The sequence below is a fragment of the Salminus brasiliensis genome, chromosome 3 (assembly GCF_030463535.1).
Source record: "Salminus brasiliensis chromosome 3, fSalBra1.hap2, whole genome shotgun sequence".
NCBI classification, from domain to species: Eukaryota; Metazoa; Chordata; class Actinopteri; order Characiformes; family Bryconidae; genus Salminus; species Salminus brasiliensis.
Window position 1 is genome coordinate 40,914,528 of NC_132880.1, and position 18,707 is coordinate 40,933,234.

Genomic DNA, 18,707 nt, shown 5'->3' on the forward strand with positions numbered 1-18,707 from the left:
TGTACAGATGTGATTATGACTTCCATATGGAATACATGTGTCTGAGTTTGTCAACACACATGTCTAATTACAGATATAACTGATCACGCCAAAAAGTTGGAGATGATGCATGACATGTACATTTGCACTCAGTATAGAATCAGAAACTACACTGTGTCCAAATGTTTGTGGACACCCTTTCTGATTCATGCATTCAATTACTTAAGGTGCACTCATTGCTGACAAAGGTGTGCAAAAAGCATAGCCTATGAACCTATTAACTCCATCGAATGCTTTTGAGATGAATTGGGGATAAGGTGGAGTGGTTCATTAACATGCTTTTCGAGTGCAATCAAATCCTCACAGCAATGCTCCATAATCTAGTAGAAAGCCTTTCCTGGACAGTGGAGACAGTTGCTCCTACAAACGCAGAAAACCTCCTTTTTAATAACCTTGATTTGTCAGTTAGAAGTCAGAAGCAGGAAAAATGGACAAGAGTAAGGATCCGAGCAACACTGACACAGGCCAGATTGTGATGGCTAGATGACGGAGTCAGAACACCTCCAAAAAACGTGTTGTCTTGTGGGATGTTCCCAGTATGCTGTGGCCAGTACCTACCGGAATTGAACCAAAGGAATGACAACCAGTGAACCTTGGCTCATTGATGTGATCCATTGAGGCTTCACATCACAACTTACACAACGTAGGTCTTAGAAGGATCTACTACTAAGTTCTTAGAGTCAGACACCACTGGAAACCTTCACAGGTCTTGTGGAGTCTATGCCACAACAGTACAGAGCTGTTTTGACAGTACAAGGAGGGGGACCTACACCATATAAGGCAGGCGGTTTACCTGTTATGGCTGTTATGGTGTATATAACTCCTCGGAGGGTGAGCTGTGCATTTTCTGAAGAGTGTTGTGTGTTTGTTTGACACTTCATCAATCACATGGCCCTGTAACTGTAAACTGGACCAAATGAGTGCACACAGACTCCAGCGTCTTGTTTAGATGAGCTTTAATAGAAAGGCACAAATACAGCCAGAGTGTAATGTGAGAATTAAAAGCTTTTAAATACAGAAACAGGTTCAAACTAGACTCCTCCATTCTGTAAGCACAGGCTAGATCAGCTTCACTGTCTTTTTCTCCTGCAAGACTTCAAGTATGCCTAAACCAATGAGATACAGCTGGGTTCAACCCCACCGGGATCTGATTATACCCCATCTGGCTCACAAGTTCCTTGTGTGTATGTGTGTGTGTTTATGCAAGTGTATGTAGGTAGGGGCAGTAACAGTGGTTCCCAGTCAGATTTTGTCATTTGTCCAGTCGGTTTCCGTGGTAAATAAGAGTCTCTGTTGCCAATAGTAATGAGTGTAGGTTAAATAAAAGTAATAAATAGTGATGCTGTTCTCATCCGCTACTGAGAGTTGTGGCTCCTGTGTGTGTGTCTGTCTGTCTGAGTGGGGAGGGGTGGGTAGATGGGTTGGGTGCGTGCAGGTGTGTTCTTTTGTAGAAGCAAGACAGGAAACTAGGAAATGACAAATCAAACTCTAAAGAAGATAAAAGGGTAAGTTTCACATGTTCTTCAATAAATGTGTTTAGGAGGTCAAACTTAAGTTAGCTTACAAGACTATGATGCTACCGGGCTAAAAGTGTGTGTGTTCCTGAGAGCACACCAAGAGGAAAAAAAAAAAAAAAAAACCCATATAAACAAAAAAAACATGCAAAATCTCATCAGCCAGGTTCAGAGGTCTGCGGCCGTGTAGTGTAGGCCAGCCGACCTGCTGCGCCTCAAGTAAAACATCCGCCTTCACTTACAAAAATATGTTTAAAGCAGGTGCAGCCTATTTTCTGCTGCATGTGTATATATGTGTGTGTGTGTGTGTGTGTGTATGTAAGCCTTAAGAGGAGGGTTCTGAGCAGGAGAGAACACTGCATGGACACACACATACAGTACCACAGCATGTCTTGAGTAGCACTGCCTGAACTGCAGGCAGATGATATTTAACATCAAACCCAGTGTGGCCTGGATTATCCTTCTAAAACCAAGACCAACCTGTCTTTCTCACAGTCACAAAACACACACATACACTCTCACACACTCATGCTTAGATAGTCGGCTCATCTGGATTCCCGCTCGTTAGGTTGTCTTGCGCATTCACACCCATTCATACGTACATGCACACACAGCCATAAGACATACATGCATGCGTGCGTGCACATACACACGCTCCCATACTAAATACGCTCTGGCGGTGGTGTCCATTCAGGCCTGTCCTGCTTCTTTTTTACCCCCCTATTTTCTAGCGAGAGGTCAACACGGCGCTGGGTCACATCATTGATGAACAGAGACTCGTTTTTGGACCATAAAGGATCTGAAAGCATTTCCATTGACCATGTACACACAAACAAACAAACAGACAGAATCTACTGCGGTTCTCACGGGCTGTCTCTATTTTATCTGTCCATCTTTCTAAATCCTTGTTCTAGTCGAGGTATCTGTGGTTCAGCGGTGCTTCTTCTCCTACTCCTCCACCCTTCCTCTCTCTTTAATCTCTCCAGCCCTGCCTCCCCTCGCCAGTTCGTTTCTCCATCTCCCTCTCTTGCCCTCTCTCTCTCTCTCTCTCTCCCCCCTTTCCTCTACTCCCGTTCTCTTCCCCCTTTCTTCTCTCTACTTCTGGATCTGAAAGATGAAGAGGCGCAGGTTGATGTTTTTGGCGGCCAGCAGCTTGTTGCACTCCACGCTGTCGCTGATGGGCAGCGGCGCGTACTCTGTCTCGTTGGCGTCGTTGGAGAAGACGTGGTGCTGGATGACGGGTTTGATCTTCACGTCGTCGTACGGGCCCTTGAGCAGCAGGAAGGAGCACTCCAGCGCTGAGTTGACCTTGCTCTTCAGGATCAGCTGGAAGGAGAGCGTGCGCTTGCAGGACAGGTTGGGGTTGCGCTCTGAGTCGTTGACGCGTGCCTTCAGCACCCACGTCTGGTTGAGCACGGTGAAGCGTGGCGTCTCGTAGTACAGCCGCGTGATGAAGTCATCCGTGCGGTACGGCCGGAACTGCACCTCTGCATTCAGGACAGGGAAGGAGGAAGGGTGTCAGTTTGACTTTTGCAGCGTAATTAGGTTTATATGGTCTGGTGATGCTGTGAAGCAGTTGTTTCCAACCTTGGTCCTGGTGTACCTTGTGTCCCCTGTCCTGCATGTGTTAGTGTTTACCCTGCTTCCAAATTACATGATCAGCTAATCAGCTAATTTACAAGCCCTGGAGCAGATGATCATGAACCTCTTGGTGCCATGTCTAATGCCAGGCATGGGCTACAGGGGTACAAAGGCCCCCCAGCATTGAACTGTGGAGCAGTAAAACTGTGTTCTCTGGAATGATGATGGCTCATTCAGTACTTTTGGGATGAGTTAGGAATGAGGTGTGGTGGTGATCACCCAACATCCTGACCTCACTAATGCTATTGTCGCTGAATACAATCAAATCCTCACAGCAATGTTCCAAAATCTAGTTAAAAGCCTTTCCTGGACAGTAGAGACAGTTACTCCAACAAAAGCAGGATGTTATTGTTTAATACCATAAGAAACATTGGATGAGCAGGTGTCCCAAAACTTTTGTCCATATTGGTTTTCAGAGTCCATGTGGTTTTTAGAGTGAGGAAAATATTAGTTTAAGTGGTTAGGTCATATACTGAGAGTTATGTATTACATAATCATATGAATAATAACCCTTTAGGAATGAGTGCTCCTAAAACAGTACATTTGCTGTCATTGTTTTTCGGCCATCTCAGTGCAACCAGGGACTCCACAAGCCTAAGGATTCGTATACTTAAATAGAGAAAGCTGAGAAGCTTCACACAGCTCTAGCTGCTGTAACTGTGTAAGTGTGCAGGGTTTGTCTTTGTGCTTGCTGAGTGTGTGTACCTGTGAATCCAATCTTTTCGAAGCTGAGCAGGCTGAAGATACTGTTATAGAGCTGCAGCTCTCTGCGATGGCTCTGGTCCATCTCGTCCAGGATGCCCATCAGCTCGATGCCAGTCTTGGAAGGGTGGCAGCATTCCACCTCATGGGCACTGAGCTCATGGAAAGGGCCCTGCCATGGGCAGCCAATCCGCTTGTACTTACATTGAGTAAGTCTGTTTGCGTAAACGCCAGACACAAACAGGAATCAGAGGAACCACAAAGGAAATGCTAGAAAAGTGTAAATGCTTTAGGGGTGTAAAACTGAGCTGATCTGAAGGAGGCCATTCACCTGCATAGTTTTTTTTTTTTTTAGAATTTATTATAATATTCAATAAAAACATGTTTTTGGACAGAATAAAGTTTTTTTCTGTATAATGTAATAAAAAGCTTGATCTATATGTATTTTTAATTTTAATGCATAAATCATTCCCTACACATTTCTGTATCCAGTGTCTTATTAAATAATTATGAATTATGAATCAAAATAATCAAACAATCCCAATCCAAAGGTGGTGAAATATGAGATTTCTTTAGGCACCATTTGAGTCATTTCCTTGTTGGTGAGCAGGACACTGTGAGAGAGCCCGACTGAGGGAGAGTGTGTGTGTACCTGTCCTGGCACTCCTCTGTCTGGTGGTGGTCCAGGCTGGAGCGGGGGAACTGTTTGAGGCAGTAGCTGCAGTCCGATGGCAGTTCACTCACTGCTTTCTCCACTGCTAGGTTCCTGCAGCACAGGCTCTTGCTGATCTCACAGCGGCAGTTAGGACATGTGGCCTGTTCCTCCTTCAGCCGTGCGTCTGCCAGCAGGTGGATGAAGCAGCCTGCGCACATCAGGTGTCCATTCGTGCACTACGAAAACAATAAAGAAACAATAAAAATGTTAGCTGTTCATTTTTTTTTTTAAATATGTATATTTCAATTTACACCATTTCTGTTTGTGATTTTGACATAAACTGGGTTCCCTCTATTATCAGCATTTCAGTATCTCCAGGAGCTTTAGGTGAGTATATTATTAAGCTCAAGTTGGATGTGTTTTCATATTTCTATTTACGTGCCTCTAAACTGCAGCAGCTCTTTGAAAGGGGTAGATGTGAACTGTTCAGGAGTAATACTGAGAATGACGCCTCTGTCACTGGCCAGAATGGTGCTACTGAACTACGTAACTTGGGTGTAGCTGCATCAGAGCTCTCGCCAGAACTGTGCAACACTGCATAACCCGAGTCATATTTGTGTAAAATCCTGTATTGCTACTCTACCACCTGAGACCACATGATTGTTTCACTTCCGATGCCGGTTCTGTCTCTCAGCTAGTCTAGAAATGCATGTGTACAGCTGTCCATGAGGGGGAGCTCAAAGCGTGATTTGTATCTATGGCAGTGGTGTAAAAGTGAATTCCACTCCGAAACTGTGGGGGAGCCCGGGTCGAGTTCTCATACTGGTACTGTCACATTAATATTAACGAAAGCCAAACAACTAACGCATTGCAAAGATGAAAGATCCATGTGAGTAAGAAGCTTTTCAGATTTTCTACACCGGTTATTTTCATTAAGTGACATTTTTAAATAATTGTAATAACATTTTTAAATCATAGTTATAACATATCTGTCTGATCTTTATACCTGTGTCTGATTAACCCTGTGTGTCCGTCTGATTCAGTTTGTACCCATGTAATAAAGACAAAGTTTGAAGCTGAAGTTGGGTACGGATTAATGATTCTGCTCTGTTACACATCCTGGTAAAGTCACATGCTTCTAATTTTAAATGTGTGCAAGAACCCGTCCTCCATTATTAGAAATGGCTTACACACACACACACACACACACACACACACACACACACACACAGACTGATACAGAGAATGACCTCTCTGTTTGCCATGTATGATCAGCTTACACTAATTAGTATTACATATTACATCAAATGAATACCTGACAAATCCCTTAACCGTGCCGTAAAGTTGAGCACTACTGTCAGCTGTTTTCATGGACTGTGGAAATTAGCAAGTGTAAGTAAATGGAGATCTGTTTGAGAGTGAGGGCTTCTGTGTGTTTGGGGTAGTTGCTTAAGGATGTGGTTCTTTGAAGGACTACAAGAGGAACATTTTTGGGGGAGGGGGACTCCACAGTGATTGGGTTAAAGGGAACATGTGACTTTGCATTGCCATGTTTGTCCCCGACTGCCAAACAGCTGGTCAGGTCACAGTTACAGGTCCACAGTTTGGAAGCACAGGGGTTAGACAGTCATACAACAGGGGTCACTCAAAGCTACAATATGAACAAAGCAAATGCTAGGAGTCAGGGTTCTGGGGGTCTCTGTAGTTTCTATAGCCCTTTATTGCAGTGGTTCCCAACCGTGGTCCTGGAGGACCCCCTGCCCTGCATATTTTAGTGTTTACCCCGTTCCTGATCACCTGATCCAGCCAAAATGTTCATTATCAAGCTGAGGAGAGTTGAAGGTGATGTGTCACAGAAGGAAACCCCTCAAATGTACAGGGCAGGGGGTCCTCCAGAACCAGGGTTGGGGACCACTGCTCTATAGTCTATTTGTTGTCATCAATTCACATCTACTATTTATTGCATTAGTTTGTAATTGAGCTTAAAAACAAGCTGACTATGCTGATTGCCTTCTGTTGTTCTGTACGTTAGCCTGCAATCCTGCGTCTGGCCTATATTTATGTTAGCCCTGCGCGCACGCCTGCAAAATGGAGGCCCTGTGCTTGTGAGGACGCTTCTTCTGTAGTTGGTAGTTTAAATTACCTGGTAGACGGAGGCTTTGGGCAGGTCCAGGCACACCGTGCAGCACAGGACGGAGTAGAGCCTTTCCTCGAGCTTCCCCGCTTCACCCTCCTGCAGCCTGACGCGCTTCTTGGGCGGCGCGTCCGCGTCTGTCTCCGGTCCAGAAGCATCCCTCCGCCCGCCGGTCTCCTCCTGGATCCCGGACAGTCCAGCGCTCCCCTGCCCGGCTTCCAGGGCGCCCCCCACCACCGGCCCCACGCCGAGGCCGGACGAGGAGGAGCCCGGAGCGGCCGCTACTGCCAGTTCTCCTCGCTCTTCCATCGCAGACATCCGCGTCTGATCCCAAGCGAGTCGAGGGGCTGTTTGAAGCTCTGACGCCTTTATTGCACGAGTGGGGTCGCCAAGCCGTCAGCAGTGTAACCAACAGTGTGGGAACTATTTGGCAATAATAAGCCTCGGTTCATATGGACCTGCTTGTCACAGTCGGAGCAGCTCCTGGAGGAAGTAAACAGCATATGTACGAGTAGTAGATGTGGTGGTGGGGGGTCACTTCAGCTCCCTCCCGCACTGTATTTGTGTTTTTGTGAGTTAGCTTTGCTGGCTGGCTTTAGCAGCCCCTGAACGCACCGCTGTGCCCCTGCCTCAACAAAAACAACAGTGTGTTGCTGGTGCTCGACAGCGGGCCACCGTGGCTGCTCTCCGCCGTGACCGCGCCGCTCTCCGCTCCCTCAGCCCCGCGAGCCTTAGCCGCTTTTACGCGCTCCTCCCCCGGTCCTGGAAAACCCTGAAAGTAGCTTCTTATGTGCAGCGTCTTCGCGATACTTCTCACCTCGGTCTACAGTGCCATCTTTGTTTTTTTCCTGTCTGTCCCCCCCTTACCCCTCCTCCCTCTCACCTCAGTCCTCTCCTATCATCTCGACTCCACCAATCAGGGGCGCGCTTACTCGGAGCAGGCTGAGACATGAGCCAATCCCGTTGTCCACTAATAGACCATTAGTGAATGTTTTGCCCCTAGTTGTTATGGCTGGTTCGCCAGTCCTCACCCATCCCAGCTCTGATTGGCTGCAGCAAATGTTGTGTTTCATCAGATGACTGAGGGGGGATTTAAAGAGCTACGAGCCGCGCACGCGCAGCGGCCTCCTGCGGGTCAGCAAGAGCCATTGAAAGGTGACCACACACCAGGAGCAGATATGCGACAAAATGGCAACGTCATTTATAGGCGTCTCCCCTTCTTGTTATGTTATCAGAGAAAACAGCAGCAGCTGATCGACTCCAGCAGTCCCAATAAAACAGCAAGAGGCTGCTTGGTTAAACGTGGCCTGATTAGTGATCTTTTATTTTGCCCTGTTCATTTTTGTCTTCTTTTTTTAATATTGCGGGGAAACAAGTGTTAAAAGTGCCCTAGAATGGAAAGCTGTTTAGCCCGGCATAGTGGAATAGTATGAGTGACATACCATGAACCCTGAACCCTGTTGGCCCCTGTTAGAGAATCCCACAGAACCAAATCAGGGCTGCAAAACCCCATAACTATTTATAACTCATTATATTTAAATATACACTCAGCCCACTAAAGCAAGCTTTCAAGGCCTTTTCAAAGGCAATGACCACTTTGTACAGGTGTTGATACTTGAAGTAAGAAAAAAGGGTTGTTACAAGAAGGCCTCATGACCGGCTTGTCTAGATGACACTGTCTGGACAGGGGTAAATCAAACTTGGCAAGCCAAGAAGCTAAAGCCAAGGAAGCGTGCAGGAATCCGTCCACACGGATCAGTCCGTCCACAGAAAAGATGATGACGTTAAACCCAAGGCACTCATCAATGCTCTTATTTTTTTTCCATAAAACAATGCAGATCATTGATCAGCAAATAAGGCTGAAAGCAAACCCTAGCCAACCGGCTTCAACGTCTCTTCATCCTGTTCTTTTTACAGTGCTAATAACAAAGCTATGCTATGGTATGCAATGCAGCCTATGTGTGAGCCCCTGCGGTGACGTAAACCAGCCAATCAGAGCACAGCTCGTCACAGTATTTACAAGCCCACCATAAAAATAAAGTCTGTGTTTTTGATTTCCAGGCAAAATAACAGGGTTGTAAAAGGGTGTGAAACTGTACCTTTGCTACTTCTTCTCAACCAGAGTCAAATACCTTTAATTTAGACATCAAACAACAACTTAAAAAGAAATAAATGTATTTAATGCCTCCTTTAATGTGCTATTGATGACTGAACTCCAACCGCTAACTGCACTTTTTTCAGTGTTTGTGTGAAGTTGAGTGAAACCAGTGCGTAGCCCTCTAGGCAGTGGGGGAGTGGACAAACCAGTCAAAAGGCACAGTGTTAACAGATGGACATGTCCTAGGCATGACAACTAGACTGACGTGTGTGTGGGCTACAGGAATGGAGGCCTAGTGTAGAGGGGGTATTTTGTAGCGTTCTGGGTGTGGCTGAAACTGTGTTTGAGAAAAGACCTTAACTGTGGTCTCAAATGTTGTGTTAAATCTGGCTTTTAGTGTTTAGTGTGGCTGGTAGTGTTATAATACTAACAATACTTATTAAAATGTAACAAATTGGTTACTTCAGGTCACAATCATTAACATATCTCCCTATCACTAAGGACCCACCCTTTTTCCTTAGTGAAGGCCAATTACTGTGTACTGTGTAATACTGTCAATACTTGATTAGTAATAACACATAAACTAGAGCTACGATTGGATAGTTAAGACAATTTGTAAATGGCTTTCTTTCAGTCTACACTGAGAACCCCTTGTTACAATTTAACAATGTAAATACAACAATGTAAGTGCATATCTACATTTTCAGTATAGATATGTCTGTCTGCTTGTTACAAAAACAGAATGTGAAGCCCAAACATGGCCTATTTACAGCTCAAGTATCTCAAATTCCCAAAATCTGTGAACACAAAGTATCAAAGTATCTGAGAAATAACTGGAATACCTTTCTGAATTGCTGATCACTCAGATCAAATATGATTTGTAAGGTTTATGAACTCCTGGGGTGACACATTTGCAGTTGGAGCCACATTGCTATCCACTATATTTTCTAGTGTTGAACATTCTTCTAAAACGAGTGTTATACCTATATCTATCCTGCACTGCCAAGAACAGCAGTGAACAAAGTCTTTACAATACACTAGGCTTCTTTTCCATTCTCTGTGTACTCCAAAACCTTTAGATGTAATCAGGAAATAGGTCAAATGTGAAAGTTCTGATAGCACTTGATACGTTCATCAGTGATCAGTGTTTCTGACGGCCTTACACTTTAAGATCTGATAAAATCCAAAATAACATATTTAACATAAACAAGAAACTGCATGTTAAGTATTCGAGCTGACAAGGACTTTGCTTTGTCAGGACTGAAGACCTGTCATTGGTTAACTTGACTGGAAACAGAACCTGTGGACATTTAAGAGGCCTGGCTGGGCTGTTTCCTAACTTTTGCTAGGAACAAAAACAGGTTTTGCATGTTTTAAAAATGTGGTTCTTGTAAAACACTAAGCTTCCAGGGGATGCCCAAAGCCATGTAAGACAATCAGAAAGTGATACCTGTGGATATCGCCTGCAGAGTGGAGTTGCTTCAGTAAAAGCATGTGGCTTTTTTTATATTCCTAGTGTGATAATTATGAAGAATAGAGATGGCAAATTGCAGAGCTGCTCAGGCAGTTGAAGCAAAATGCTGGGGCAGATTTTTACTTTCTGGACCTTTCTGGACCTGGATTTGCCATCTATATTCTTCCAGAGCTGCCCAGGCAGTTGAAACAAAATCCTGGGGTGCATTTTTACTTTCTGGACTTAGATTTGCCATCTCTAATGAAGGATATCTATAATCACTATTTAGTTACTGTATAAGTACACTGTGTAAGTGCAAATGTACTTTGTCCAGAGGCGCTGGCAGGGATTTTGGGCTGCATGAAAATAAATTACACTGGGCCCCACAATTACACTGGGCCTCACCCATTCCACAAAGCTCCTGACATTGCCTGTATTGATAGAAACAAAATATACAGAAAATAACAGACCAATGAGAAGAAAGTAGCCTACCTGTATAGATATTTATTGTCATGATACAGATTCATGAAGAAGAAAGAGAAATGCAGGTGTTCTGTAGTGACACTACTGTTAATACATTCTGATGACCTTCTCTAATCATCTGGACAACTAAAGGACCTTAAAATGGCGTCCATCTCTCCACACCACCATTGGCACTCAGGTTACACAGAGCCAGAGCAGGCCCCACCTCCATATTTTGGTCTCTCGTAGTGGTGGCTATAATGCCCCTTTTACACTTACAAGGGACTCTCTCTACCACATGTAGGGTTACATGAAAAAAAGGAGAACAAGGTTTTATACATGGGCTTGCTCTCTTTCTTAAAGCTCTACTATGAGTAGGCCTACACATCGTACAATAGTTCCTTCACTCTACAAGTAATATACACTGGTTTATCTCATTATAAGCAGATGCTTTGTCCGGTTATCCTAGTTGTAGTGTGAATACATGAGAATGCGAGCTGTGTTTAGTGTTCTGTATTTGATCAGTGCACTCCTTCAAAATACTGCAATCCTTGTGGTTTGGGCAATACTTAAAGCACTGCAGGCTTTAAATGTAAGATCTATACGATCGTGTTACCTGGGCATTTGTTTACATGTGCCGGGGTAACTTATTACACACTCCTAAAATATATATAGGTGATACAAAGGGTTCTTTGAGTGAAGCCACAGAAGAACCTTTTTAGAACCATATAATAAAGAACCATACACTGCATGTCCAAATGTTTGTGGACACTCTGTCTAATAGCATTCATCTACTTTTTAAGTTGTACCCATTGCTGGCACAGATGTACAAATGCACACACATACAAAGCTTGTTTAGTCCTTGTAGACGGGTATTGTCAATAGAATAGGACTCTCTGGAGCAGATAAACATGAACCTATTGGCACCATGCCTAATGCCAGGTATGAGCTAGAGGGGTACAAACCCCCCACCATTATTGAGCTGTGGAGCAGTGGAACTGTGTTCTCTGGAGTGATGGATGGTGCTCCATCCAGTACATTTGGGATGAGTTTGGGAATCTGGAATGAGGTGGGGTTGGTGATCATCCAACATCTTAAAGTTACTAACGCTCTTGTTGCTGAATGCAATCATGCTCCAGAATCTAGCAGAAAGCCTTTCTGGACAGTAGAGACAGCTGCTCCAACAAAAGCAGCATATACTCTTTTTATTACTCCTGATTTCAGAAGAATCAATGACTGAGCAAGTGTCCCTGGATCTGTGAGTTTTACATTGACAATAACTTCTTTAAATCTCTAAAACTCACTTAAAGAACCCTTTGCTAGCCCTGTGCTCAAGACTCAAGTGTCTCATATGGAAGCATTTACTGTGCTAGTGTTGAATTTCATGTGCCTCATTGAGAATCCTGCATATTTTTGATGTGAGATGATCCTTCTGGTTTGGTCTGAGCTTTTTGGTCCATTTTGCTGTTCCCGCTGATGATCAGACTTTCTGGTATCTTTTGGTTGCTGTGGGCTCTACTCTCTGTAATCTGTGATTGTTTCTCTTGACTGTGAAGGTCTGTGAGATTTCCACTGCTCTGCCGTTCCTCATCTCGGCGTGCTGATATCTCCTGTATGTGACCACTGTCTGAGTGTCTCTCCGGAGTCTGGTGATCTCTCTGGTCCGTGTTGATTTCTCTGTTATGTTGCGGTGTGTAATTGTTTGAGCTGTTTTCTCTGTTCCCTTTGATCTGTGCTGATTGACCTGTCTGTGCTGACATGCGTGGTTTAGGAGGATCGATGGGATCTGTTCTGTGGGCCGTGAAGCAGGTGGCATTCATCTCCCCCGTGTGGCCACCCTGTGATGCTGCATGCAGGAGCCAGCTGTTCTGCAGGGTCTCACTGGCTGTCAACCTCACAGCCGGGTTCACCTCCAGCAGAGCCCTAATCAGAGCTTTAGCTCCTGAAATGGACACATACACAAACAATGAGTCAACCGGTAGCCAGGGAGAGACTGACCTTTTGCACACAGAATGGTTCTCAGCTGTAACTGCAGGCACTTTATTGGTTAATTGTAGTCTGCAGTTACCTTCGTTCCTTTTTAGACATGCTGGTGTAATTATAGTGGAATGCAAAAGTTTGGGCACTCCTGGTCAAAATATCTGTTTTTGTGAATAGCAGCAGTGAGTAAAGCCTGTTTTTCAAAAGGCATACAGTTAAAGATGACACACTTCTTTAATAATTTAAGCAAGATTAGATTAGTTGTTATTTCCGTCTTGAAATGTGAAATGTTGCTCAATCCACTGGCTGCAAAACAAGCCCAAAGTTTAACAGTTGATGATTATAACATATAATATAATATCTTACTAAAAGTCTTTTGCAGTTAGTCTGGAATTTTTAGTTGCCTTCCTAGACATTCTTTGCTCTCTCACAAAGTTGTCTTGGTTTTTCAAACTTCCAGACTTGGCCTCCTTTTTATAGCCTTCTCCTGCTTTGTAGACATCAGGCATTTTAGTTTTCAGACTGCTTCCCAGCTGCTTGGAGGAGCCAATGGCTGTTCATTGTTGGGACAAGGCTTAAGGAGTAAGAGTATTCATAAAGCTTTGACATTTGCATCTCCTGGCTGCTCCGAATGATGACTGCTAACAAGCCATAGCCCTAACAAACTAATTAGGGTCATATACCTTCGTAAAAGTAATTGGATCAAGCTCTTGGGGTGCCCAAACTTTTGCATGGTGCCATTTTTTCCCACCCTTTCAACTCTAAAATATAAACAATGAAACTTAATGCACTAATCTTGCTTAATGTTTTGAAAAGAATGTTTTCTCCTTCATTTTTTTGTCTTTTGAAGATCAATTCATGTTCTACTCACTTCTACTACTGACAGAAATTGTACCAAGGCGTGCCCAAACTTTTGCATTCCACTGCATATTGTTATCTTAGCTAAAACAATATATACATATATGTGTATTTATATTTTGTGCACACAAATCACAATGATTATTTTAATATTTATTTCAATCATTTTTGTAGATTGTTGTACATTGTACATTGTGTACATTTCCTCTGTGTACACAGCCCAAGCTCACATGGTCAGGTTTCAGATAAACAAACACTAAGCAGATTTCATTTCAGTAATGATACAGGTCAGTGTCTTTTCAGAGTCGCACCTTCAGACACATGGTCCCAGTAAGGTGGCAAAAAGTGGACCACTCCCTTCTGTATGAGACCAAAGAGCTCCTCCTGATTGCGGTCTGGACTGCGGAATGGCGGGAACCCACTAAGCAATACAAACAGTATAACACCCGTCGCCCAGATATCCACTGCAACACCATACCCTACAGACACAGAGACACACAGCTGAAGAGTATGAGCAGACTTCAACAGCCAAATACTGCAATACTGTCAACCTGACACAAATACAACTCTAAATACCAAAGCGAGAACCAAACTGGTTTATAGAAACTTCTTCTTGCTCATCAGAGGATTTTTTTTAATTGCATGCAAAATTCAGATTTACATGACAGCCTCTTAGGTACGCCAAGGCTGCAGGCTAAGACTAAGTTTGCTCAAATGCTGAGTTTGGCTCTATTGCTGGGAATAGGGGTTCCCACTATGGGAGTCCACAAGAGCATGACTGTCTGTGTTCTCACTGGGAACATCCTGGTAAGATTCTGATGTGTACATATACAGTATGTAGTCTGTCACACTGTCACACAAACTCCTTGTGCATTATATGGACAAAAGAATTGGGACACCTGCTCATTCCTTCCTTCTTACAAAATCTATGCTATTAGAAAAGAGTGTTTCCTGTTTTTGTTGGAGTACATGTCTCTGCTGTCCAGAGAAGGCTTTTTATACTAGATTTTGGAGCACTGTTATGAGGATTTGATTGCATCCAGCGACAAAATCAAGGTCAGGATGCTGGATGATGATCCATAACTCCTTAACCTTTTCTGAAAGTATTGGATAGGGCACCATCATTCCACTGCTCCACAGCTCAATGCAGGGTGTGATACCTCTGTAGCCACACCTGGCATTAGGCATGGTGCCAATGAGTTGTCCAATCCATTCTACAATGGTTTGAGAATGCTTTTGTTTTTCACAGACAGAACAGGGTAACTGGTTCTCGCCTGTGTGTGCTGAAATGTGCATTGAAAAGAAATGTGGTATCATGTGCATGCATAAAATATGCATAAATATGATGAAATATGTGACATCAGCACAATTCTTACCAAAAGAAGGAAACTTAAAGCCAGTAATTGTTTTGATGTAACATATTTCATCTATGTGCAACTGCTCAACACATTTTCACCCTGAACCACTTTATTCAGTGTGGTATGATGTTACTTGGGTGGCTATGATGGACTTTATTATTTCACAAGTAATTACTGTAATTAGAAGCAATTCCAATCATAACAACAAAGATATCATTATAAACCTGTCAAACCATTTTTCTACAACAAACTGACTTCTCACCTGTCTCAGCAAGTATCTCAGGAGCAACGTAAGTTGGTGTGCCACATACTGTGAATACTGGTTCTGTCACCACCATAGCCAATCCGAAATCAGCCAGCTTCAGATTTACACTGCCATTCCCTTGGCGTTGGACCTTAGCATGAAGTTGAGAAAACAGTAAACAAGTGACTCTGGTGACTTCAACCCCAGCAGGTCCCACAACAATGCAAAGCAATCAGACATTCATCTTATTTGTGTTTTAGTGTACTCTTTGAAGGCTACTTCTGTGTCTACTTATGTCTCACCAGAAGGTTTTCAGGCTTGATGTCTCTGTGTGCGATGCTCTTGTTGTGAATGTACTCCAGGGCCTGGCTGATGTCTCTGATCATTCGGGCTGCACACGGCTCACTGAAGCGCCCGCTCCGGGCGATGGCATCGAACAGATCTCCGCCAGTGACCAACTCCATCAGCAAGTAAACATGTGTGTCTGTGTGGTGCGAGCGCAATAGCTGCACCAAGCGTGGGTGTGCCAGGCTACGCAACAGAACGATCTCATTTTGGATCATGTGACCGCGGCCCTGCAGCTTGGCCTTGTCCACCATCTTCATGGCGAACATTTTGGTGCAGCCTCGCACACGGCACTCTCGCACCACCGCAAAGTTCCCGTCACCTACTACGCAACCTATCTCATAGCAGCGCTCAATTTCCTCTGGTGAAACCTCAACACCATCAGGCGGAAGCTGCTGCTGCCAGTCTCTCTGCTCTACTATTTCTGCTTTAGGCCTGTCCTGGTCAGCAGGTGCTTCTGTTTGGGCCTCAGGAATTAGGACTTTTTGATGGTTTTGCAGCACATTTGGGTCATTGCTTGGATTCAGGCGGTCTGGTTGCACTTCAGTATTTAGTTGTTGCTGCGGTGGGCTTTCCACCTCATTGTTCTGAGATGGAGGAGCTTTGCTCTGATTATTACGGCCCTCCCATTTAGCACACTGCCTTTTTCCAATTGGGGGGATAGGTGGCCCAGCCCCTCTGCAGCTCCGACAGTAAACAGACTCTTTCTTCATCTCTGTCTCTTTCTCCTCTTTTGTCTGAACTTTGAGGTTTACCCTCCAGTGCTCCCACTCTCCCCTCTGCCTTTCTCGCCTACCCCTGTCCTTGTGCCTAGCATGTGCTCTGACTGGCTGCAAATTGTTGACTGCAGGTTGAGTGACTAGAGCTACATTCTGAGAGCTGTCTACATGGGGGTCACCGTCATGGAAACCACTATCAGCTTTGGCTGCTTTATGTCTCAGGATCCGCTCCCACAACTTCAGCAAGTGTTCACGATAACCCGGACTGTCGGGGTATAACTCCTCCAGGGCAGCCTGTACTTCACCAAGGGATGGCCGATTACCCCCAAAGGCCAGAAAGGCATGGTCAAATTGGAAGAAGTCTGAGAGGCTGTGGATCTCTCGGCCAGCTGGGCTGAAGAGGTGGCGGACACGGCCATTGCTCCAACTAGGAAAGCCAAGTGCTTCTGAGACATCGGCTATGAGCAGCTCGAACGTCTGCACTGCCCGGCGGTTCAGAAGAAGAGAGATCTTCCGTAAGTCATGCTCTCCACATGGCCGAACAACTGTCACGATGCGTGGCCGCACTGGACTCGCCTCAGCATGCCGTCCATGGAAGCCATTCGCCCTCGCTGCCACAGGTTCCTCCCACCCATATGATCCAATCACAGCACTTTCCAAAGACCTATAGGCAGCAGGAGGTTTCAGGCTCTTGGATCCATATGTGTATGAGGGCAGGGCGTGCCGAGGAGCAGCATTCGGACACTTAGGAAGTCTGGTTCTCTGATCTGAAACAAACAGACAAAGATAGTTTGATATAAATGAAAACCTTCATCTTAAATTATGGAAAAATTATGAAAAAAACTTTACACAATTCCCTTTAACCCAAATTCCATAAATAATTATGGAATTAGTTGGGGAGCTGGGGAACATCTAGTAGAAAGCCTTACTTGGACAGTAGAGACAGTTACTCCAACAAAAGCAGGATAAACTATTTTTAATAACCTTGATTTTGGAAAAAACAATGATAACTATTTAAATATATATATATATAGTTTCTGTCATGTATCTCCATTCTTTTTGACATAATCTGAACCTGACAGTTGTTCTTTACATTGTCTCAACATTACATGATGAATGGACCAATAGAAAGGGTCAGGAATTATACATAGACCTGTGTGAGGCTACAGTTGTGCTCACCTGCCCGTGTCCCTCACCTGGAAGATAAAGCAGATGATGCTTCTGAGCTTACTGAACTAAAAAAATGTTTTGCCTCAGCGTTGCGTTGAAGAAAAAAAGGCTCCCTGGGGAACGAAGGAGGAAGTGCAGAGTGTTAATAATTCAGAGCAGGTGCACGGCGAGAAGCTTCTCTGAGCCCTGTGTACTCTCAGATAGCACCTCACACTCCAGGGGAACGGAAAAGGATCAAATCTGATCGTGTCGGATCTGCTTACATAAGACACAACAGAGTAACACAGCTTCTGTGTGTGTGTGTGTGTGTGTGTGTGTATCCTGGGTATGTACATGGCATGTGATAAACCTCCTTACTATTTCAGCGTGTCAGATGCACATTTTCACTTTCGAGCCAAGACTCAAAACTGAAAAAAGAAAAACAAGAAAAATAAACTGCAGAGGAGGGAGCTGTACACAAAGCCCACGGCTGAAGAGACCCCCTAAAGCACCCAGACTGCAGGTTTCTTGCATAGTGTGGTTTTAACGAAGGCTGTCACTTCTGATCACTGTAAACTAAGCGCTGGGCGGCCAAAGCAGGTCAGAGTAAACCTGCCAGTTCTTTAGTTTCTGTAGGTGAACAGTCCGTCTTCTAATGACCTTTTAGTTCTTACTGAATCAGAGGAGAAACGAACATTTCAGTGGCATTAAATGAATGACCCAGACTGAGCATCACCTCATCCTGCAGGTCCAGCTGCTAAAATGAAGCTACTCTGTGGAAGTTAGGCCTACCTGCCACTTTCCATGACTTCCCTGCAGGCTGAGGCTCCAGACGCTGCTTCCACAGGGGGGTCATGCTCTACTCCAGCTCCGCGACCACCACAGACATTGAGGGCCATGAGGTGAGAGACTCTGTTACGAGGCAGCAAACTTTTGAGCTCGGGTATCGGGTCGTAGGCAACATTACGCAACGAGCTTTCGGGACGGTCCGGTCCTACACCTCAAGTAACACGGGAATATCGGGAACGCGCATCTTTTGGACGACGGGACGAGCTCGCGCAACCGGATACCGCACATCCTGCTGCACGAGCGTCTCCACGGTAACCGTCCACCTCTTTAAATGCAGAGCTCTAAAGAAGAACCCCCCACCCTCCGCATGCACACACACACACACACACACACACACAGAAGCGCGTAGGATCGAGTGGTATCGTAACTCTCGTCCCTGCCTGAATCTCAGCTGGATCTCAGTATCAGTGACTCTGGGTGGCTTTAGTTCACAAAACTGTTGTTTAACTTCGTTGGGACCACCTTGCAACCCACCCTTCATCACAAACTCGTTACAATTACGCCCAC

The 18,707-nt window shown here is 44.7% G+C and overlaps 2 protein-coding genes across 2 annotated transcripts; both read right to left on the reverse strand.

The window, feature by feature from the left end:
* Positions 1-978: 978 nt before the first annotated feature.
* zftraf1 (zinc finger TRAF-type containing 1) lies at positions 979-7,541 on the reverse strand. The gene is made up of 4 exons (XM_072676218.1): positions 6,695-7,541; positions 4,549-4,787; positions 3,900-4,111; positions 979-3,040 (listed from the first exon to the last, which is right to left on the reverse strand). The coding sequence occupies exons 1-4, from the start codon at positions 7,001-7,003 to the stop codon at positions 2,649-2,651; spliced, it is 1,152 nt and encodes a 383-aa protein (XP_072532319.1). The 5' UTR covers positions 7,004-7,541; the 3' UTR covers positions 979-2,648.
* A 4,406-nt stretch (positions 7,542-11,947) lies between these two features.
* On the reverse strand, positions 11,948-18,207 carry dclk3 (doublecortin-like kinase 3). Its single transcript, XM_072674862.1, has 5 exons — positions 18,144-18,207; positions 15,441-16,969; positions 15,157-15,289; positions 13,848-14,015; positions 11,948-12,640 (listed from the first exon to the last, which is right to left on the reverse strand). Exons 1-5 carry the CDS (start codon positions 18,205-18,207, stop codon positions 12,090-12,092), a joined length of 2,445 nt encoding a protein of 814 aa, XP_072530963.1. The 3' UTR covers positions 11,948-12,089.
* Positions 18,208-18,707: the final 500 nt, after the last annotated feature.

Excerpts from the sequence above, each read along its gene's own strand:
- dclk3 (XM_072674862.1), bottom strand. The coding sequence starts at position 18,207 with ATGACCCCCCTGTGGAAGCAGCGTCTGGAGCCTCAGCCTGCAGGGAAG. Across the intron at positions 16,970-18,143 it reads GAAGTCATGGAAAGTGGCAG|ATCAGAGAACCAGACTTCCT; the intron begins GTAGGCCTAACT and ends TGTTTGTTTCAG. Across the intron at positions 12,641-13,847 it reads CTGGGACCATGTGTCTGAAG|GAGCTAAAGCTCTGATTAGG; the intron begins GTGCGACTCTGA and ends TGTCCATTTCAG.
- zftraf1 (XM_072676218.1), bottom strand. The coding sequence starts at position 7,003 with ATGTCTGCGATGGAAGAGCGAGGAGAACTGGCAGTAGCGGCCGCTCCG. Across the intron at positions 4,788-6,694 it reads CCAAAGCCTCCGTCTACCAG|TGCACGAATGGACACCTGAT; the intron begins GTAATTTAAACT and ends TTGTTTTCGTAG. Across the intron at positions 3,041-3,899 it reads CGAAAAGATTGGATTCACAG|AGGTGCAGTTCCGGCCGTAC; the intron begins GTACACACACTC and ends TCCTGAATGCAG.